The following is a 24,144-nucleotide window of genomic DNA, read 5'->3' as shown; positions in this document are numbered from 1 at the left end:
CTGAGAACTCGGTGCTTCTCTGGGCAGAGGAACAAGGAGAAGAGGGCAGGTGCTGCAGGTCTCTGGGGCTGGCGTTGCCTCACGAGTGTGAGGGCAAAGGGCAGAGTTCACCACAGCTCCTGGGCCACCGTCATGCAGCTACTCCACATCAGGATGAGAAATGGGGTGCAGGCTCTCCGGCGTCCCAGCTGAGTGGGAAGGGCTTCTCTCCCCTCCACCCTCCTGAGCCCAGCAGGAGGGGCTGACCCACTTCCATCCACTTCTTCACCAGCACCCCTCACTATACACAGGCACAGATATGCATCCACGCACGCACGCACACACACACACACAGATACACACACACACACACAGATACACACACAGATACACACACACACACAGATACACACAGCCTACGAGGGAAGAGTGACCAAGTGACACAGAAATGGGAGGAAATGTTCACAGTCTTCTAGGTTCCAACAAACCTTTACTTTCAAAGCAGAGTAAAAAGGAATAAAAGCCATGAGATATTAAAGCTCATTAAAAGGGACCTTTCATCTCCATTCCAGGCTTTTCCACCAGGAGGAGACATCGGTCTGATCGCTCATTTCCACCAGGAGGAATCATCCGCCGGATCCCTCATTCCCACCAGGAGGAGGCATCCTCAGACCACTCATTTCCACCAGGAGGAATCATCCTTCAGATCCCTCCTTCCCACCAGGAGGAGGCGTCCGTCGGATCCCTCATTTCCACCAGGAGGAGGCGTCCTTCAGATCACTCGTTCCCACCAGGAGGAAGCATAGGTCAGATCGGTCATTTCCACCAGGAGGAAGCATCTGTCGGATCCCTCATTTCCACCAGGAGGAAGCGCACATCAGATCGGTCATTTCCACCAGGAGGAAGTACCCATCGGATTGCTCAGCTCATCATTACAGTGGCGCCTAGTGGGACACTGAAATTCACGATGGAGAAGAAAGAGGCTACTCACACATACTTCACACTCGAAAGGCTGGAAATAGCAAATCCAATGACTCTTCAGAAAGCAGTGATCTAAAGAAACCTCTTAAAACTAGAGCCAGGAGGAAACCAATCACCCTGTCCTGCGTCTTATAAAATCTACAGAGAAAAGATGAAGACAGGAGAAAATCACAGTTTTCTTTTTTAATTACTATTTTATTGATACATAACAGATGTACATATTTTCAGAGTATATGTGGTAATTTGATACATTCAAGTAATGTGTAAAGATCAAACAGGGTAATTGGAACACCCATCACCTTAAATATCTGTCTTTTCTTTATGCTAGGAACATTCGAATTATTCTCGGAAACATACAATTATTCTTTGAAACATACAATCAATTAATGTTAACTACAGTCACCCTCCTGATCTATGTGAAATGAGGTCTGATTTCTTCTATTTATCTATGTATTTGTACCCATTAACCAACCTCTCTTCAATCCACAGTTTATTTTTTTAATTAAAAAAGCAAGAAAGAACACAGAATTTTATAAGTAGAAGAAGAATGTGATAATAAAGAAGCATGAAAAATATTGAATAAGATGGAAGACTGAAGTGCATAAAATGTGTAACAGTAAATAAAAGATAATGGAGATATATTGAAGACATACAATGATGCCCATTGACAAAAGACTGAGGAAGCTGGCACAGAACACTTGACATATTTAGAACAGTAACAAAATTACAAAACAGCTTTCAATCGTCCACTGAATAGTCATGGAAAACTTGAAACTACTAAAGTATGAGGTATTTAAAAGGTAAGTTTGGTTCAGTCAGTCTCTAAGATTGCTGTATCATCATTCTGAGCACAGGTATGTTCATATTAAAATAAAAATATGGACCGAGCACGGTGGCTCATGCCTGAAATCCCAGCACATTGGGAGGCCGAGGCAGGCAGATCACTTGAGGTCAGGAGTTCGAGACCAGCCTGGCCAATATGGCAAAACTCCATCTCTACTAAAAATACAAAAATTAGCTGGGCATGGTGGTGGCCACCTGTAATCCCAGCTACTCAGGTGGCTGAGGCACAAGAATTACTTGACCCTGGGAGGCAGAGGTTGCAGTGAGCCAAGATTGTGCCACTGCACTCCAGCCTGGACCACAGAGTGAGACTGTCTGTCTCTCTCTCTCTGTCTTTCTCTCTCTCTCTCTCTATCTATCTATATATATATGTTTATACACATACGTATTCTTTATGCTAGGAACATATATATGAATACATATATATGTTTATACACACATATATTCTTTATGCTAGGAACATATATATGAACACACATATATATATGAATTTACCCCAAGGAAAATGCGGAGATGGTGTGGCCATCACAAAAGCAGCATCCCGGAGCCCAGGGAGAGTAGGGTTCCCTGGAGGGCTGCGGGAGGGGCAGGGAAGACTAAAGGCCAACCATCAGTCCAGTAAGATAACAGAAAATAAGATAAGAAATTATTGGAGGACGTGATTTTAACTAAATGAATGGGAAGAAGCTTCCCATTTGCCGCAAGCCTCTGCCCAGGTGAACTCTGTGGTGTGTCACAGCAGAAGAGACTGGGCCAAGACTGCTGTTCCTGCCACACGGTCAGGAGCAGAGGGAAGAGTCTCTGGGAAAGCCCTCTTGGTGCCCGTGCCCAGACGACGCACCTGCAAAAGGGCCAGGCAGTCAGAAATAAGCCCCTCAAAAGTAGTTTAAACCAACAATTATACAATGAGGTACCGTTTTTACCCACCAAACTGGCAATGAAGAAAAGATGGCGCACCATGTTGGTGAGGGTTCAGAGAACAGGCATCTGTGTTCACACCTCCTGGGGCAAAAGGTGAATCACTGCAACTTACTGAAAGGGCAATTTGGCACTATCTGGCCAATTAAATAACCAAGAACCCCTACACTAGCAATTCCACGGCTAGTCCCAAAGACGTACATACAAGGTTAGCAAGAGTCTAGAAAGCACTTACATGCCCACCAACAGATCACGTGAAATCAACAATGACCCCTCATAGGACGGAACACGTGTGACCACGAGCAAGTGGGGGAGTCAGTGAAGCTGACACGCACTACCTTCAGGTTTTATTGTTAGGTCTAAGACAAAACAAAACAAAAACAAGGCTCAGAAGAGCACACACAGTGGCCCCCATGTTTATGTTTTACAAATAAAATAATCGTATTGAGGCTGGGAGGGTGGCTCACACCTATAATCCCAGCACTTTGGGAGGCTGTGGCGGGCAGATCACCTGAGGTCAGGAGTTCGAGACCAGCCTGACCAACATGGAGAAACCCCGTCTCTTCCAAAAATACAAAAAAATCAGCCAGGCGTGGTGGTGGGTGCCTGTAATCCCAGCTGCTCAGGAGGCTGAGGCAGGAGAATCACTTGAACCCGGGAGGCAGTGGTTGCAGAGAGCCGAGATTTCGCCATTGCACTCCAGCCTGGGCAACAAGAGCAAAACTCTGTCTCAAAAAAACAAAACAAAAAAAGAAAAAAAAAAAAAGAAAATAATTATATTCATTATAAACTATCAATGCTAATTATCTCTGAAAGGGAACTTACATTAGAAGAAGGAAGACAGGGAGGGACAGAGGAAGAAAGAAAAAAAATCTTTTTAAAAACATGAATCAACACAGAAGCTCAGAATGTTCACACAGAATCACTGGGAAATGTAAGGCTATGTCTTACGTCTTTCTCCAGCAGTCCTGAGCAATCCACTCTTACCCAGGTAAAATGTTATATCGCTACAATTATAAGCTGTATTTTCAGACACCTGCTCTTCTGATATAATGTAGCCACCAGGGGCCTTACTTCATTTGTTCAAGAAAGACCAGACCCCATGTCCCATTCCTAAGTGTGGGTGGATTTCTCAGTGCCCCAGCTCCCCGGCGGTGAAGAACCTCTTCCCAGCCAGAGAAACAATAAACGCCGTGTGGCTTCGCAGGGAAGCCCCATGGCTGTACTGTCCACAGGGCCTTCTCCCGCCCTTCTCTCGGTTCCCATAACTCCTCCCTCTCCTATCCCTCCACGCCCAGGATGACAACGCCCTACAGCTACTGAATTTTCCCTTACCCACATCCTTATAAATATTCCCCATAATCGGAAATTTCCCACTGGAGCCACCCTCTGTTTCCTGTTTGGACGTGGCCTATAGGAGCAGGAGGCTTCTCTGCTCAAAGACTTCCGGTGACAACCTCTGAGTGACGCCAAAGGCAATGGCTCCCCACCGCCCCTGGCTGCCCTCCGGAGCCACCCACTGCAGTGACTGATAAGACGGGCTGATCACACCCAGCAGAGGTCAGGCCTCCCTTTCCCCATGTCCTTGCTCGGGTCAGGCGCTTCCTAGGAAAGCCTTTCTCTGTTCTCGCCATTTATTTGACCCGATCACAAAACCAAGGCCGGCAACCCAGGCCATGGCCGTCCCTCTAGGCTCTGCGCTCCTGGCATCCTTACTCTCCTCTTTACCTGGAACCCAGGCTATCCTGTCTGTATTTTTCACCTTCTTTATTTATGTAGATGACCAGTCTCCTAGTCTAGAATGGAAGCCTCGTGAAGGAAGTTAAACCATCCCTGTAAGCTTTATTAATCAGGGAAGAAGGGAGGGGGAGAAGCAACAGTAAACCGAGCATGCAGCACACTCAGCGTTGATCACTAGGTTGGCTGCTCTGACCTGCTTCTCCTGAGCTGTTTGCTGCCTGTTGCCCCAGAAGCAGGCAGACCCTGTTACAAGATTACAGTTTCCCTTAACTGCTCTATAAATAACAACTTGAAAGTTATGAAATGTTAAGTTTTCCCTGTGAGATATTCCTTCAGGTCCTGCATACTGATGAAACTACTGGCTCAGCTGGTCTGAGGGGTCCCACAGGAGCTCACTCACCAGCAAATGAAGTTTCCACGTCCTGATGATTTCACGCTCCTTACCCCAACCAATCACCACTCCAATTTTCCAGCCCCTCACCCTCCATGATCCTCTCAGAAACTCCAGCCCAGAACCCCAGGAGATGAATTTGCAGGTCTCCTCCCATCTCCTTCAGCGCTCTGTGATCATTACACTGTTTCTCTGCTTCAAAACCTGCTGTCTCGGCGGACTGGATCTGTTACTGCACAGGGCGCGTACGAACCTGTTGGTCCTCAACAGAAGGGTCTGTATGTAAACCGTGGGGATCCTCATAAGAGGGGCCCGTACTTTTACATACTTGAGTGAGATGTAGATGTCTGTGCATGTGTATGTGTAATTGACATGTTGACTCTGATCATTTCTAGTAATCTAACTTCTAATAAAATGATACGTTAGGAAAGGTGATTCAGAAGTCAAAATTTTAAGCCCTAAGAAATGTATTTCTCATTTTTTTCAGGAAGACTGAAAACATCCATTCAATTTAACATTTATTGAAAAACCTACAGCTATTATACTAAACATTATCAGCTACTAGAATGCTTTTTAAAATATCACCTCTGGCTGGTGCAGTGGCTCGAACCTATAATCCCAGCACTTTGGGAGACTGAGGTGGGAGGATCACTTGAGGTCAGGAGTTTGAGATCAGCCTGGCTAACATGGTGAAACCCCGTCTCTACTAAGTATACAAAATCAGCTGGGTGTGGTGGCACATGCCTGTAATCCCAGTTCCTCAGGAGGCTGAGGCAGGAGAATTGCTTGAACCTGGGAGGTGCAGGTTGCAGTGAGCTGGGATCGTGCCACTGCACTCCAGCCTGGGTAACAGAGGGAGACTCTATCTCCAAAAATAAATAAATACATTAATTAATTAAATTAAATATCATCTCTATCCTCAAGAATTTTACAGTCTAATAGTATAGGAAACAGAAGACATACAAGAAGGCAAAAGGTGATGAATGCCACAAAGGCGTTGCCATGCCATAGAAATTAACAGACCCTGAAGAGTGTGGAGAGGCTCTGAACGTGGGAGTAACAGCAGCAGATGTTTCAGCGGGAGCACCTGCGTGGTGCTCTGGGAAGGTGAATCCAATGTGAGGATGCAGCTGGGCAAAACTGAACGGAAAGTTTCCATTCACCTTCTAAGCAGAAGAACCGACTGTCTTTGTTCCAGGCTATCTTTTCACAGATGCATGCACAGCGCACCAGCCCTGAAACACAGAGATAGGTCCCTCTGGAGCAAAAGGCAGGGATGCTTTTTGTCCTGCCAAATGGATTTGTGTTTCCTCAGTGCCAAATTCCTCTCCTGACACAAATTACTGCCTGTGCAAGTGTTGCCAGACCCAGGTAGGCTTCTACTCATGCTGCCTACCGTGGCCTGGGGAACAAAGTCCTGAGGCCCGTATCTCCTGTCAGCATCCGTGACACTGTGCCAGGCTAACTTGCTAGCTTACAAGTGGGGTAAAACTCCTGACAGAGACCACTGAAATATTTTTATAAAATAAAATGAGAATCCTTCTATTTCCTCAGCTGTTCAATATGGTTAATAATACCTATTTCACAAGGCTGCTGTGAGGACCAAATGAGGAAACATACACCCAAGAGAAGGTGCTCAATCCTCTGTCAACCAGCCAGTCACCATTCAACAAGTCGAAGCAGCAGAAATAGAAGCAGAAGGAAGGCAACGGCCTGGGCAGTAAGCAGAAAATGCCATACAGATACAGATGTCAAGTAACAACGTCTAGGAGAAGGGAGCAGTCACATAACGTGTCACAGGAGGCAGGGGACAACGTCAGAGCAGGGTTACAGTAGCCAAGGTCCCCCACTGCCTCGTCCATCTCCAAGGGAGAAGTAACTGTACAAGCTCGCTGTACTGTGGACGCTGAAGGTGTTTCCCGTGACAGTACCAATGAAGAATTCTGAAACTGATAGACATAGTACTGGAAGTGAATGATTAAGTAAACAGATTGTGGATGATGGGAATTAGGTTTCTCCCCGTTGGAGCGGGAGATTACACATGTGCAAGGGGTGGAGGCTACAATTATCCATGTGGTGATGATATGGACTTGGCTTAACATAGAAATAGATGCTTTTATGAGAACTATTCATAGACCAATGTATATAAATATGTGTGTGTGTTTGTACATACAAACTAGTATACATGCATATATTTCTATGCTCTATCAATCAGCTGAGAGCGTGTCGAATGAACGACATTCCAATATCGATGAGCACGCCTTGGCTCACCCAGATCTTGGCTTATAATACCAGTCTCCAATAAAAGAGAACAAGGCTTCTTGGAGAAATGGTGTACTCTGGGAATGGAGCAGGAAGTATACAAGACGAGTGTGCAGCATATTGCAATGCTCTAAAATAAGGAAGGGCTCAAGGAAAGGAAAACAAGCACGATGTTAGGAGCACATCAATGGGACGCAGGCACCAATGGAAAGAGCTCCCAATGGCCACAACTGGGAAGAAGTTGAGTAAGAAATAAAGCAATATTGGATTATAACTCAAAGCATAAAATAAATGTATGTGAGTCCAAACTGATATAAATCAATGACTGAATAAGTAAATAATGGGAGAAGCATAAACAAATGTATGTACAAGAATCCCAACTATCTTCTAAAGATACTTCGTCCTCAAGTGGGGGGCATAGCTCCCTTCCTGTTAAGTGTAGCTTGCTGGCGGTGACTTCCCTCCAACCAGCACAGTACAGATGCGGGGAAGAGAGGAATTCTGCAGTGAAGCAACCTGACTGACACTAGCTCAGCCCATGATAAGTCAGGCTGAGAGCAGGTACCTTCCACAGGGTGTGATGAAAATGACACTTTAACTCTGTGCTCATTCTCCCCCAAATCCACAACCCTGGTCAAATCATGAGAAAAATGTCAGACAAATCTCATTTTAGTGCCATCCTACAAGATACCTGACCAACAGACCTCAAAACCTTGTCAAGGTCATCAAAAACAAGGAAAGCCTGAGAAACTGTCACAGCCAAGGAGACACTTGGGAGATATGACGATGAAAGGTGAAGTGGGGTCTCGGATGGGGTCCTGGAACAGAAAAGGATATCAAGGAAGAACTAAGGAAATCTAAATAAAGTGTGCACCTTGGTTAATTAGAAAAGCAGTCAACACTTTATTCAAAAACGGCCTCAAGTAAGGCCTATGAGCTGAAAAAGTAAATGGCTTAGATGTGTAAATAATACACAGAAGAATAATTTCTCAGTATTCTACTATTCTTCCTGGTTACAGACTGTAAGTGGCAATTCGCCTTTGGGATTAACCACCTACTAAACAATTCAAGGTGCTATAATATTTGCCATCGAGATGGTGTGTGAGTATTCTGTCCTGGGTTGCAAGGTCAGGCAGCACAAGAGAAATACACACTGCTCTCCTTGGAGGGAGGTGCAGGCGCCCTCCCTCTGCCAGAAAGAAAACAATATTTCAAAACAATGTCTCAAGTGAGACACTGAGACACTGATGCCTCAATGTCTTAGGTATTTCTGTAAATTATTATTTTTAAAATGCTAAATTCCTTTCAGAGGCTATGATTTCCAAAGCCTATAACAACACAAGAAAAGCACCAGTTTCCATTTGTTTGTTTTGTATTAGAGAGGTTATGCACACTCTTAAGATGGTTATTTATTTTTCCCACAGTGAGCAAGACTAATTAATTCATTTTTCTGGTAATTCTGCTGCTGCCCCTGAAATGTTAATTCAGGCAAGTACTTGTACAAGACAAAAAAGAAATTTCACTGACAATCTTCAGTTGAAACAACACACACATAAAACACACACACATATTATCACATGTACACCCACATGGGCACATACATGAACATATACATGTATGTACATGAAAACACATGGATGCATGCATGCAGACATAACTATGCATATGCATGCACATCCACACAGGTATACATGTGTACACACCAAATCAAAATTCACACATGCACACATACATGCACACATTCACACACAATCATGTGGATATGGGCCACACATGTATGCATCTACACTAGTCACACTTCCATACATGTGTGTACCTGCATACAAGTGTGCACACAGACAGGCTCACATGCATACATGTACTCACCCACACATGCACACATACATAACACACATGTAGGCACACTCATACATGCATACATATAAGCTCGCATACATGCAGGCACATTTGTCTATATGCGCCCATGCACACCACACACATACAGACATTCACAGGCACATAGGCACATGCACACCCAGTACACATGCTCGCGTGTGCACACACATTTTACATTTGCAGTACTCTATCTCCTTGTCTGTGTCTTAACAAAATCTTTTTGCTTATTTTGAAGTACCACGGATCTGGCAACTTAACTCTCTGTTATAACATGAAAGTAGCTGTGGATAATACATCACTTAATAAGCACATCTGTGTCCCAATGAAACTTCAGTCACAAAAACAAGTGAGCAGCCCATAGGTAATCCCTGAATAGAGAATAAATACAAAAAGGGAAAAAGTGCACCTATCATACCTGTACATCAATGGATTATTACAAGCTGAGAACGCATGCCATAAGATATAGAACCACTAGAACCCAGAGTCCGCTCATGAGTCCCCTAATTTTCACGCTCCCCAAGAGGAACCACTATCCTATTTTCTAACAGCACAGATCAGTTTTCCTATCTTTGTACTTTATGTCATTAAAATCATATATGCACTTTTTTATGTCTGGCTTATGTTCTTGAGAGTCTTCCATGATGTTATATATTGTATATCTAATTTTTACTGCTGTTATGAACATTCTAGTACATTCTTAAATGAACATAGAGTGGTATTTCTGTTGGGGCTCACCTAAGAGTGAGACTGAGGGTTCATGCAAATGAACCTTTCAAGCCGTGGAAGTAATTTACGTTTCCACTAGCAGTGTATATATTCCATTGTTTCATGTCCTTACCAATATTTGCTTCTTTTCATCTTTTTCAATTTCATCATCCAGATGGGCGTGGTGTAAAATGACACTGTGGTTTTCATTTGAATTTCCCTGTAACTAAGGAAGTTCTGCATCTTTTCATATTATTACTGTCTACTGGGTGTCTTCTTCTAGTGAAATGAGAGTGAAATTGCTCATTTTTCTACGGGGTGGTCTGGAGTTTCTCCTAATTGATTTGTAGGAGCTCTGTCCATGGTATCACTATGAATCCTTTACTGGAATACAAACGGTAAAAATCTCCCACTTGGTAAATTGTTTTTTCAAGCCCTTAATGGTAACTTTTGATGATCAAAAGGTCTTAAATATAGTCTGATCTTGTTTTATACTTTACTGTTGGTGCTTTTGGGGTCCTGTTTATCGAATGTTGTCCTACTGTAAGTTCACTAATATCTTATTACATTTTGCTTTTCACATTTAGATCTACGGTCCATATAGAAATGATCGGTGTGTATGGAATGAGGTAGGGATAAAGGTACATTAGTTCACTAATATTTTGTTACATTTTGCTTTTCACATTTAGATCTATGGTCCATATAGAAATGATCAGTGTGTATGGAATGAGGTAGGGATAAAGGTACATTTTCTTTCACATATTGGCATGGGGCTGTATATTCAAAGTAAAACTCGTTCATACTGAATTGTACTGTTACCTCTGTCATAAATCAGAGAGCCTTATATGTTTGAGTCTGTTTCTGGGCTCTCCATTCTTTTCCATTGTTTTTTCTGTCTTTGCTCTAATACTACACTATGCTAATTATTAGAGTTTTATTAGAGTTCTTGACCTCTTCTCATCTAAGTCCTCAAGCATTGTTTTACTTATATGCTAATGCAGAAGAAAGAGGGAAGGAAGGAAAGAATGGAGGGAGGAAGAAAGATGGGTCATGGGTTTATATAAATAAGTCATATGCCGATTATAGTGATTATGTTATTTGCTGTTATAATTGCAGTTATTTAATTTTTCCCAAATAATAAATAAGATTTTCCCTAAATAAGAAATCTGCTTAGATAAAATTTTATTTAAGGCCATGTTTACCTAATGCTAAAACCACCAGCTGACACAGGGAAAGCTAATCATAAAGCAAAAAGAAAACAAAAACATTTTAACTGAGCTTTTTACATTTTCAATTAGTTATTTTAGTATCTTCTAGATACAATCTAAATGGTACTGAGAAACACCTTATTCAATTAGCAGAATTAACACTCTCCCTCCCCCAAAAAACTCTCTAAATTCCCTATTAGCTCACAGCGCTGCTAATTGTCTTTGAAACTTTCCATGAATTAGTCATGTAGCTGCAACAATAAAAATAAAATGCAGTGTTGACTTATTTTCTAATCAAAATGCTCATTTAAAGAGCATTTTGAAGCAACAAAATGATTTACACTGCAATACTAAGGAGCTTAAAGCATATAAGAATGTGAATTAGATACGAAGCTCATCAGTAGCTTAAGATTTCAAATAGTAATCTACACATACTTCTCAAACTTCACAAGCTCAGGGGGAACCTAGCTGTTCTACTATCAAAATGCATCATGAAATCTTAAAATATTTTTTGACTTTAAAGTGCTATAAAGTATGCAGCCTTTGGCCAGGCGCAGTGGCTCATGCCTGTAATCCTAACACTTTAGGAGGCTGAGGCAGGTGGATCACCTGAGGTCAGGAGTTTGAGACCAGCCTGGCTAACATGGCGAAACTCCATCTCTACTAAAACTACAAAAATTAGCTGGGCGTGGTGGCAGGTGCCTGTAATCCCAGCTACTTGGGAGGCTGAGGCAGGAGAATTGCTTGAACCTGGGGCGGAGGTTGCAGTGAACCGAGATGGTGCCATTGCACTCCTGCCTGGGCAACAACTGCGAAACTCTGTCTCAAAAAAAAGAAAAGAAAGAAAGCATGCAGCCTACGACGTGATGCACAAAATAAGAGACAATGATCAAGGGTGTTAAGTTTAAGGAAGTAAAAGGAGATCTGCTGATATAAAGGGAGAAAATAATTAAAACAGAGTGGTACCCACTAATGTGAAATTAAACCAGCAAAACCTAATTTTTTTGAATAAATATAATCTCTCTCTCTCTCTCTCTCTCTATATATATATATATATAAAATATAAAAAATATATATGTAAAAAATTAGGTTGTCAAAAGACCAGTTCTAAGGACCAGACTGTCTAAGGCTGCATCTCCAGCCAGCTGCTAGCTCTGCTCTGCACACAGCACGCTCGTCTAAAAGGCAATGAACTTTTTCTAAAGCTGCCTCGCACACGACTCAGGTGTGCACACGCGTAAGGCCTGCAGAAGGGCGCTGCTCCCTGTCCCTCTGTCAAAGACAGGCCCCGTGGACGCCAACAGCGAATTCAGCTTGGGGCTGTGTGATCAGTTCACCTGCAAACCCTGCCAGTCACAGGAGGCACAGGCACAAACATCTCCACCCATCAAGATAATGCTTTTTCTCTGCACTCATGAGTGGCCCTGTTGGGAATCAATTAGGAATTTAGCAGTTTTAATTAAGGCCTGAGCCGTGACTTGAATAATCGGCAATCATTACATTATCATTATATGACAAAATTATCACATTAGACAAAATTAAAAACCATCTCTGGGTGATGCTCCTAATTGAGAAGTGACTGCTTGGTGAGTTGACTCTCCGAGGATGGCCGGCCTCCTCCAGTCATGTGGCCAACATAGAGGAGGGCAGCCCGCTGTGCACCTGCCCTCCTGCCCCAGAGCTGCCAGACCCAGCAGACGCCTGTTGTGTGCCGCTGTGTGCCCGAGCCCACGTGTCAGGAAGCACACATAGACAGTTTCCATCCTGAAGGACTCCCCCCGTGCAGACAAGCCGCTTCAACTCAGCGGGGACAGCAGCAAGGCTTGCCCCTGCTGGAACACAGCAGGAACCTTCGGCAGGAGGCCCTGAAAGTCTTCAGCACTGAGGAGCCCTGAGGGAGGCAGGGAAGTGGCCGGGTTGGGAGTGGCGGGGAGGGGGTTCCCGGCCAGCCTGGGCGCCTGGGCCAAGCTGCCCCCCAGGAGAGGAGGTGGAGTGATGGCGCGGGTCACAGGCTGCTGTGGACTCGACTGTGAGCAGAGTCCAGGGAGCCTGAGGAGTTCACAAAGGACAGCTGCTGACCAGGCATTGTTGGGTGATGTCCCCGCCTCCGTGGGGCCACCTGTGGTGCTCCCAACCTCACTTTTGACATCAGCTTGTTCCCATTTCCTCCTTTGACACCCCTCACAGCTCCTCCAGGAAGTGTCCAGCTCCCAGTGATCGGCCCCACGCCAGTGTCCAGCCTGCTATGCCCCAGTCCTCATGGAAGGCAGCCGGTCAGGATCGAAAGGACCAGGGAGATACTGAGGAACCATTTCTATTTTAGCTTCACAATGCACGACCTGAATTTGTGCAATAGATTTTCCTTCTAAATTAGATCATATCTAAGGAAATAAAAATGATTTTCAGCTTCTCAATTCCAGACTATTGACTGAGTGTGAGAGCTGAGAAGATTGCAGAGAAAGCCAGAACTGAGCAAGTAAATACACAGATTACCCGAAAGCCACCATTAGGAGCTTTTTTACATCGGTCCGTAGGAACCTGTGCTGCAGTCCACCGACATGGTAAACAATGGCTGCTCTTTGCCCAGCACAGCGTTCTGGGAGACAGTGGAAACTTCCCCAGACGCCCTGTTAGGGAAGGTGCAGTTATATCAGGCAGTTTTCTGAGTGTTTTTACCTAAATGAAAGTTACTGCATTCCATGAGGAGGCAGCAGTCAATTACAGTCTCATTTTACAAGGCACAGAGAAGTCAAGGAACCCCCCCCCCCCCACACACACACACAGCAGTAAACAGTAGGACTAGGGTTCAAGCTTCAAGTGCAGAGGCACCGCCTTCAACCACTACACTCCCACAGCCAACTGTGCCATGGCAGGGATGCCACCAGTGCTCCGTGTAGGCGGAACCCAGGCCTGGACACTGCCTCCCCCTCCTTTCCCCAGCTCCCCGCATTGCTGGTCCCTCCTTTCTCAGCATGCGGTGACTCTTAGCACACCGACTCTCAGGCCCAGTTCAACATTCCCAGGAAAGGGACTCAGGCTGGCCCACCACTCTCTAGATATTACCTTGCAAATGGGGGTGGCAAGGCCAGTGGGCAGACAAGGACGTCCAGATGAGCCCCAGCGGCCTACGGCATTGAAACTCCCCACTGCATGATGCCTGAGGCACGCTAGCTATTAAACACCGAGGTGCGGGACTGGGTGCTTTGCACCAAGAAAGTATTTAGCCTTGTGTAATAAATACTTCCCTAACTTATTTGAAAGCACAAAACACTCATTTTGTGATTCTTCCCTTAACATCTTACAGGAGAACCCAGCACCATCCTCGCTGGGAAGCTTCCTGCCCTCCTCGTGGTCTCCCAGCAAGATGCCCGTCCCTGGAGCGGAGTGGCCCGTCCAGTGTGGCTCAGCCATCCGTACAGATCCACCAGCTGAGACAGTAGCAGCCTCTCGCAGACATTCACTTTACAGTGAGATCCCACGATGTTTTTATCAGTATATTAAACGCAGCTTCATTCTCCACGGATACGAAACATATAACAAGACAGGAAGCGGCAAATCTGACAATTACACAAACCAAGAAACGGAAAGCATTGCGTCCTGCAGGAGTCACACAACGCGAGAGGGGCCGACAGCCAGGCCTGGGAAATCAACGTCTGATTTAAATGAGGGCAACACGAGCCGAACGGCAAGCACCATAAAATTAACTCTCAAAGCTTAGGATTAAGCTGAGTTCTGGAAGGAAGAGACTGGTGCTCAGGTAATTCCAGGTTTAATATAGGAAAAGCAAATTCAGGACGACACCACCTTCCACAGAATGCTGACGGAGCTGGGGAGTGCAACTAGCATGTCAGCCAAACCCAGTGTGCAAGTCATCACACTATCGGGTATTTTATTTATTCCTTGTAACTGTCATGAGTCGTTTAAGGAAAAAAAAAAAAAAAACACTAGGTTGAGAAAAATACAAAAGAAACCATAATGATGCTGTGGGTTTGCTTGAAATGTCCAGCTTACTAGAAGGCAGAAACAAAATAATTTAAATTCTGGAAAAGGGGGATATTTTATTTTAAGCTTAGTGGAAAACTCATGCAATATTAAAAGATGGTGAGAGCTGAATATAGACGTATTTAAAATAAGCACAATCATACTGTTGTTGTTTTAATCAGGAAGAAAGTAAATTATCTTGAAAAATGTAAATTCAAATTTCTGAAAATTATTTCCCATCCATGTTTTTGCTTTTTACAAACTGACAGGTTTTTCATAATCTCTTTATACACAGAAACGAAGACATTTGAAATAAGGTCACTGGATAAGATGATCGATAGCACAAGGCACTACTTTTATGGTAAATTCTATAATTATAAATAGATTTTTCCGGCTTCATCTTGTGACTTGATTTTTTTCTTAGGCATTTCATATCGCTCTTGTGAGTGGCAGAGTAGAAAATTAACTTGAGTACAGGTAAAGTGAGGTTGGAGCACATAATGTTCAACCCTGCATTGGCACCAGGGCCGTGTCTGCCCTGGTTCCTACCACCTCCACCCCCCACCCCGTGCCAACTCCCACTCCATTCCGGGCCATCCTCCCGGGGCTGAAGTCACTCTCTTTGGAAGGGTTCGCTCTTCGCCAGCTGTCCCTGTCGGGGACTTACAGTACCACTGTTCCCAAGCGGATTTCCACTGTAATCCAAACTCTCCAAAGGATGCGGGTTAGGGACTGAGTGCTCAGTGCAAGGACAGAGGATAAATCTAAGGACCTGGTGGGAGTCAACCACACCTCACCTAGAATTTGAAGCATAGGACACTTACTTTCTAGACTCCCTTGCACCTGAAGCAGAGCACACGGTCTAGGCTTCGTCCATTCAACTCTTCACCTGCCTAGAACTTGTAGCACTAGATGCACACGGACAAGGGCCACAGAGACACTATCAAGGGGGCTGGCTGCAGCGTCCACAACAGCAACATAGGAGCGGGGTGGGAGGTGTGAGCTGTGGCTGTGGCCAGCATGGCCTTTGTGCCTGTACTGGGATCCCTAGCAGCCCTGCTGACATCGGCATCTTCCATCAGCATCCCTATCTACAGAGAGGGGGCACTGAAGAACTTGCCTGTCACATCCTCACCTGATGCCCCACTGTGGCTGGTGTAGAAGACAGACGGTGCCTGGAGAAAGTAGATTATGGAATCCAATTGTAGCTATTTTAATATACAAGACTGTCTTACTGAAAACAGTTGATACCCTCTGGGACCATCACACAGTATCGCAGCTGGCAAATGCATTTTTCTCTAATAAGCCAAGAATACTACAAAGCAAAGGTATTAGAAATATGTTAATTCTCTTGAAGTTATTTTAAGGTTTATTACAATCCCAATCAAAATAACTGGGTTTTTAATTAATTCAAATGATATGATTCTGTAATTCATATGAAAAAGATAAGTAAGAATAGCCAGAAAAACACTGATAAGACGAAGTACTTGCCCTACCACAGAGTAAGCTTATAAAGTCCAAATAACTTAAACATCATGGCATGTCACTGACCCCATAAAACACAACAGACGGCCCACCAACATATTCAAAACCCCACGGGGATTTTTTCATCATAAGGGTGGTTTTCAGACCTCTATGCTCGCACCCTCGCTTGCCAATCCAACGTCCCTCACGCAGCCTCACCACCGCGGACTGGAACATGCTCAAGACCAAACTCGGCGTTTCTCCTCTAAACTGTGCCTGCACCTGATATGCCTTTGAGTTTTCATCCCCTCATGGCTCACATCCACGTTGTCCACCTCCAAACCCCCCAACCAGCCCCCTTTCCCCACCTGCCCTGCACACACTGGCCCCCAGCCTCAGCCTCTAACCTCGCCTCCCTGCGGCTACTCGGTCCTCCTCCACCCTGTCCATTCCCCTGCAGGGAAGAATGCTCTTTGTAAAAGAAAAATTGCGTTGCAGGCTTTCCTGCTTAAAGCCCTTCCCTGCGCTCCCACCACATGGAGTGAAATTCAGCCTCTTTCCCCGTCTGCAATCTCCCTGCGCCGGGCGCCTTCCACCATCTTCAGCGCCATCCTCTTGCCCTGCCGTGAGGGATGCTGGCTGTTTCTGCTCCTTGGGGAGGTCGCACGGCTCACCTGCTCAGGGCTGTTTGCTATCTGGGAACCTTAGAGCCGTTAGCACACACTGGGGATGGCTTCGGGGTCTACGTTTAGCTGTGTTTGCTGCTCCTCCCTGGTGAGTCTCCAAGTTCAGCACCCGGGATCTGCCTGCTTCACCACTGCGCCACTGAGGCCTAGTTCTTGCTAGTTACAAAGCTGTGTTGACTTCATGGATAACTATAAAAGAACAAACATTTTAATAGAATGAATATTCATGAAATACGGCCTAATTAAATATCTGATTTTTTTTTTTTTTTTTTTTTTTTTGGTCGCCTAAGCTGGAGTGCAGTGGCACAATCTCGGGTCACTGCACCCTCTGTTTCCCAGGTTCAAGCGATTCTTCTGCCTCAGCCTCCCCCAGTAGCTTGGATTACAGGCATGTGCCACCACATCCAACTTTTTTTTTTTTTTAGACGGAGTCTCGCTGTGTCTCCCAGGCTGGAGTGCAGTGGTGCGATCTTGGCTCACTGCAAGCTCCACCTCCCGGGTTCATGCCATTCTCCTACCTTAGCCTCCCGAGTAGCTGGGACTACAGGTGCCCGCCACCACGCCTAGCTTTTTTATTTTTAGTAGAGACAGGACTTCACCATGTTGGCCAGGCTGGTCTTGAACTCCTGACCTCAAATGGTCCGCCCGCCTCAGCCTCCCAAAATTTTGGGATTATAGGAGTGAGCCATCATATACCCAGCCTAATAAATTCTTTAGTTACCCCTAAATATACAACCTTGTAAAGAAACGTGTATCTGTGTCAGCATGTCTAAATGCATTATAAAAAAGTTTTATCTTGTTTTTCAAAATAGCATATCCCATAGAGGGAAGTTTAGGCCAAGCTTCCTTTATTCCAAAAATTTAGCCAATCAATATGCTATCGTGACAGCACACATGTGAAGCCGACCGCATTTGGGTCGTCCACAAATGCAGAGCTGCACTCCGTTGTTTATGTTGTCTAGAGGTCATGAGATACGCACTTTGTCTGCTGAGATCGTTTTAGAAGAAGACTAAAGACGTCTTGGGACTCTCCCGACCCCGCTGCAGCGTATTCCGCTTCACCAGGACGTTTACTCTTCAGTCATTCTAAGTCTTTGAAGTCACTTTAAAGCTTTTTAAGTCGTTTTACGTTATTTTAATGTACTCAGTTTTTTCTGGGTTCCCTAATGGTTGAAATTAAGGATTCTCTGCCATTAAATTAATAATATACCAAAAACAAGTTACATAAAAACAATCATTTAGGCCACAAGTGGTCCCAGTGGATTCTTTTCCAGTTGTAGGAAATTTGATCCGTGGAAAGGCAGAGAGAAATTTCCCCTTAGACAATTCCATAGCATCATTTTTCAACTTTATAGTCCAGCATATAAAGAAACACTGACAGCGAATGGCTTCTCTACAGATCTCACCTCAGTGTCCAAGGGGGACCTCTGCATGCAACTGTACCATCATCCACGAACACCCCGTTAACCCACCATCAAGCAACACAGGCACCTCGAGGGCCCTTTGACTAGTGATGGCAGAAGAAGAACAATATTTGGTCTTTGTCCCTGTTCCTAGCACAGAGCTCCTAAAACCTTTGGCATTTCCTGAGTGATAAGAGTGACAGGAATTCCTTTTGTTCTAATGAGGCAGCTCTTGGGGGCCCATCGGCTTCAGGAGGGGACTGGTTGCCAGAAAGATCAAGGCATGATTAGATAGTTAAAACTGACAGCTCCACCATCCATCCCCACACCAATCCTCAGGGAGAGAACCAGGGCTGGAGACTGGGCCAATCACAAATGGCCAGTGATGGAATCAATCATGCCAATGTAGTGAAGCCTCGAACCCCCTTAGCAGTGGAGTGCTGGGATCCTCCACATTAGTGCACGAGTCCCTGTGTCAGGAGGGTGGTGCACGCATTTGCACTCCATGAGAACAGAAGCTCCTGCACTTGGGACCCTGCCAGAGACCTCACCTATGCACTTCCTCATCTGGCTCTTCATCTGTATCATCCTTTAAAATAAATAGTAAAGGTAGGCAACATGCTTTCCTGAGTTCTCTGGGTCATTCCAGCAAATTATTGAACCTGAGGTGAGGGGTTGCAGGAACTCTGATTTGTAGGCAAGTTGCACAGAAGTGTGAGTGCCTGATACCTGTGTCTGAACTGAGGGCCCCCATGAGGGAAGGAGCCCTTAGCCTGTGGTCTGACAATAGCCCCGGGTAATTGGTATTAGAACTAAATTGAATTGTGGGATATCTACTTGGTGTTGGAGAATTAAAGGATCGGCTGGAGTAAGGAGTAGAAAAAGCCACTTGCTAGTGCTGGCAGAATGTTGCTAAGTCCGCCCCTTTCACCCGCCTTCCACAGTAATTAGCGGCTCCTGTCGAGGCCGGGAGGGCAGCGGCGGGAAAGACGAGGCGCTGCACAGGCACATGCTCCCCGTGCTGACAAGCGCCGTCTCCTAACTGCTGCTAAGTGAGCCACGAGCTAAGCCAGCAGGGCACTGCCCCACGCTCATCCCAGACCTAGGACGTTCAGCAGCAAGGAGGCCTGGCTCTTGGCACAGCCTCCGCAATAGGAACTTGGGCCTTCCGGACATAAGGGGAGGCAGAAGGCAAAGACCAGGCTGTGATCCAACACTGACTGCCGCAGCGACTGCACTTAGCGCGAGTCCTTGAGAAAGACCAAGAAGGGCGGCACATTTCTTTGGGCCTTTGTACCACTGAGGGCTCTTGTAGCTGCAAGTGACAGAAAACCCAACCCAGAATGGCCAAAGCCAAAGGGGATTATGAGATCAAATGAGCTACGAGTCTCGGGCAAATAAAACGATGTGGCAGGTTGCTTTCCCAAATTCGCCAGCACTAATATATTCCATTCTACACGCTTTCTCCCACAGCCCCGACAGCGACACTTCCCCATCGAGAAGCTCCTTCCCCTGTATCCGGGGGCCTGTGATGCCGAGAGATGTCTGAGGCCCCCGCCGCCATTCCAGCCGTGCTCTTTGGGCCCCCACAGCCTGGGCAGGAGACTCAAGTGAGCAGCCTCCAGCTGTTTCCGGCCTCAGCCTCTGCCGGCTCCGGTGATCCCGGGTGGAGCAGGACCAGCTGCCCTTTCAAATTCCACGAAGATGGTGAGTTAGGAGTGAAATCAGTGCTGTTGCTTTGAGCCCCTGCATTTGGGGATGACTTGTTAGGCAGCCACAGTGAGTGGGACAGATGACTTTACCAGGGCCCTCCCTAGGCCCTGATGCCTCAGGCGCAGGCCCTGTTCTCAGGCTCCTAGCAATGATATGCAGTGGCGTTGGCCTCTCATCATCACCCCCATCAGTGTGAGGCCCTCGTTCTCCAGCACCTCAGCAGCCGTGTGCTGGGCTGATCGTTCCATCTTGGGCTCGGGTCATCCTCCCATTCTCCCCTAGTGGTCTGTGTGCCTCTCCCAGTACTGAGGTCGCGGGCCAGTGCTTCCTGCAAAGTATACAGTGGAGGGGGCATGGTCACCCCGAATCGAAGTGGAGCCATTGTTTCCATCAACACGAAGAGCAAAATCACCACATGGTTACTCGAACCTCTTCTGCACCAGCTCTCCTGGCACCCTCCTGACAAGTATTTACGGCTCTCGTGGCTCTCTCAGACTGTCCAGGACTCTCCGGCCTTCAGGAGCCCCAGACGGCCCTGCGATGCTTCTAGCTCTCAGCTCCTGCCCGATTCATTGTAACCATTCTCAGGGCCATTGATTAGAAGGGTTCAATATATGAATCCACCCACATGGCATTATCCTAAGGCTGAAGATTTTCCGTTGAGGTGCAAACCAACAGGAGAGGTTCTTTGAGTTTGCATGAAGGGAGGGAAAAGGGCAGGGGGTGAGTGGCTTTAAGTTTTCCTTCAGACACGGAGGACTGCCTGCTCTGAGAAGCCTAAGGCCCGTTTCTGCTCTAAACAGATGAGAGCTGCCAGAAAAACAGCGTGGTTTTCTCTTCCTTTTCTTACCTTTTCTTTCCTTCCTTCCTTTCTTTCTTCTTTAGCAAATGTAACATGTGGATGAGACTAACTTTGAAATTTACATTCAGAAAACATTGATCTCATATTCCTGATTTTAACCCTCAGGGGAAAAGAAAATATTTGACTGTGGTTCAGCGAGTTTACAGCACTGTGATCGATACAGAGATTAACCTTTGGAAAGGCACCCGATATTACATTAGCATCTGTTTTGACCTTTGAGAAAATATGAATGTCTGCCTGGCTACCGTTGAAGCAGCAGATAGAATGAGGGCTTTATAAATCTACCAAGAGTTTTATTATGTTTACTGTTAGTCAATGGTAATGATCCCTTTGAATTACACTGAACAAAGCCAGGTCATTTTCAAATATTGTTTCTAAGACAGTATTTTCTGGATGGTTTATTCTCTAAATATTTTTTCACTCTTTCATTTAATTTATCAGCTTGATGTTTTTAAAGCCTCACAATAATTAGCTATGTTCTAAGAAACCACAAAACAAAATGAGGTGACAAAAGCTTCATTGGAAGCTAAATTTCACAACAAAATTCAACTTAATGTGTCTCTATGTTTAAAGAAATAGTAAAAATTGGCATTATCAATTAACAAAACACTAATTGACTGGTGTATCTTATGTGGGTGGCACCGAAATGGTATGGCCTGGTCCCCACGGAGGAATGTCCTGGAGAACAGGTTTCTGCCCAATGAGGGAATCCGGCATTAGCGTAATTTCTAGTCAGAAAATCATTTTCTCCAGTGGAGCAAAATGAAATCATATCTTCCCCAGGAAGTACAGCAAAGATTTCTCGGGCATGGCAGAAAGAACGAGTTGCGGACTGTGGATGAGCGATGCGGTCCGTGGATGAGCGATGCGGACCGCGGATGGGCGATGTGGACCGTGGATGGACAATGCGGACTGTGGATGGGCGACGCGGACCGCAGATGGGCGATGTGGACCATGGATGGACAATGCGGACCGTGGATGGACAATGCGGACTGTGGATGGGCGATGCGGACCGCAGATGGGCGATGTGGACCATGGATGGACAATGCAGACCGTGGATGGACAATGCGGACTGTGGATGGGCGATGTGGACCGCAGATGGGCGATGTGGACCATGGATGGACAATGCGGACTGTGGATGGGCGATGCAGACCGCAGATGGGCGATGTGGACCATGGATGGACAATGCGGACCGTGGATGGACAATGTGGACCGTGGATGGACAATGCAGACTGTGGATGGGCGATGCGGACCGCAGATGGGCGATGTGGACCGTGGATGGACAATGCGGACTGTGGATGGGTGATGCCACTGTCTTGCTTCTGGTAGGCAAGGTAATGAGAGCCACCCAATGCCACATCGCTGCATCTGCTCACAATAAACTCCACAGATCAACAAGAAATGCAGATGACGCCACACGGACAGCCTGCCTTTCCACATAACTAGAAGGTGGAGAGAACCATAAACTCCACATCATTACTTGTCAGTAAAGAAGAAAACACCAATTCCCAGCCAAGCTGTCGCTCAGGCCCCTGCCCCTCACCCCTGCAGGGAGCCAGAGAAATCCAGACAATTTTCATGAAAAAGAGAAGAAAGAAATAAAAATTCTAAAATTGAGGAAAGTAACAGCCAGAAGTAGGAAGGCCAACCTAAGCATAAAACTACTGGAAAACGATCCTGGTGGATTTGTGTATAGACGACGGAGAAAAGACATCGACGTACACTGGGCTCCAGGAGACAGACAGGCACGCATCGTCCACAAGAGAACACAGCAAACAGGCAGGCAGGCGTGCCCATCAGAGCCCGGCAGGGAAGGGGAAAAACAGCGAGGACCGGGGGGAAATGCAGAATCCTGTAAGACAAAAGGAACCAAAAATGGACACGCATGCCCCACAATTAAAAAAAAAAAAAAGCTGTTACAGAGACTGCTCTCCACCACGCTGACCAAAGAACAGGAATCTTCTCAAACTAGGAATCCTGGAACTGACTCCGGCTGGCAACCCTGTCCACAAAGCACATAGTCAAAAGCTGACTGACCCTGTGCAAGGTTTTCCTAATAATAAAACGGGGCATGAGAATCTAAATACTGAAGCTGTAAAGATTTCCCCAACAAACCACATGAAACTAGGAAACAAAACCACATACAACCTTCTATACTGAATTCCATACCTTCAGATAAGCACTGGGGATGTGCAAAAACAACCTGAATCCAAAACCCAAACGCTGAGAGCAGAAAACGACAAAAACGTGAAGAATAAAATGAGAAGCCAAAGAAAAAAACCAAATCATGTCAGAAATGAAGATTACATTATAAGGTGGTCCAGGAAGACTATAATCAAATGAAAATGTAATAAGGGGCATTAAAGAAAGCAAGCAAACAAGAGGCCAAAAACAAACTGAGTAGTAAAACAAGCCAGAAACAAAGTGGTTGAAATGGAAGCCAGGCCAGTGAGACTCAACATAGAGAGATCCATGAAATAGTAAAATATAACAAACACTTAAAACTCTGATCCAAGAAACCTTTCTGGACTCAAAAGAAGACATAATGCTACATGTTAGGCCCATGATACCCAAGGGATACTTGGGAATATCTTAGTAAAACTATTAGACTCTGAAGATAAATTTGCAGAATCCTCCAAGCCTGTAGCAAAATTACCAAATAACTTCAAATGTAAGAGAACTGGGCTGCCATCAGACGTCCCACACACACATACAGCTGAGGCCACAATGGAGTAACACCTTCAGGAAATCCAGAGAAGGTATGTGTGAACCAAGGGTGTATTAGGAAGCAAAGCGTCTTGTCAAATGTTAAGGATGTAGAACGCAGCCTTAAACCTACGAAAGCTCAGGGGTGCTGTACCCAGGAGCTGATCTTGGGCTCTTAAAGATTAGCTTCATCTGTCAAACGGCAGGAACACTTCAGCCAAAGGGCCAATGGTGAGGATCTAATAGACTTAATCATGGATCTAAGAGAAACAAGCACAGAACAATGGTGGGTGGAGGAACAGTGATGATGTTATGTGTTTTGAAAGCAGAAGTACTTCAATTAGCAAGTGGGTGGAGAAAGAAGGGAAGAGAAAAGTAGAATCAACTTATCAGTGATCATTTAGGCAAGAGGTAGAAGTCAAAGGTT

General features: G+C 45.6%; 1 protein-coding gene across 25 annotated transcripts in view; it reads right to left on the bottom strand.

The window, feature by feature from the left end:
• Nucleotides 1-24,144, bottom strand: part of OCA2 (OCA2 melanosomal transmembrane protein) — a 460,826-nt gene that overhangs the window by 180,756 nt on the left and 255,926 nt on the right. Inside the window, exon 25 of one of the 25 annotated variants that reach the window (XM_073995275.1) lies at nucleotides 455-934. The exons of the other annotated variants lie outside the window; for them this stretch is intronic. Within the exon in view, the coding sequence (XP_073851376.1) occupies nucleotides 901-934 (34 nt within the window). The 3' untranslated portion in view covers nucleotides 455-900. Of the gene's footprint in view, nucleotides 1-454; nucleotides 935-24,144 lie in introns of those variants that run through there. 25 annotated transcript variants of the gene reach the window in all.

Source organism: Macaca fascicularis, chromosome 7, assembly GCF_037993035.2.
Source record: "Macaca fascicularis isolate 582-1 chromosome 7, T2T-MFA8v1.1".
Lineage (NCBI taxonomy): Eukaryota > Metazoa > Chordata > Mammalia > Primates > Cercopithecidae > Macaca > Macaca fascicularis.
This window is presented reverse-complemented; position numbering and strand designations above follow the sequence as displayed.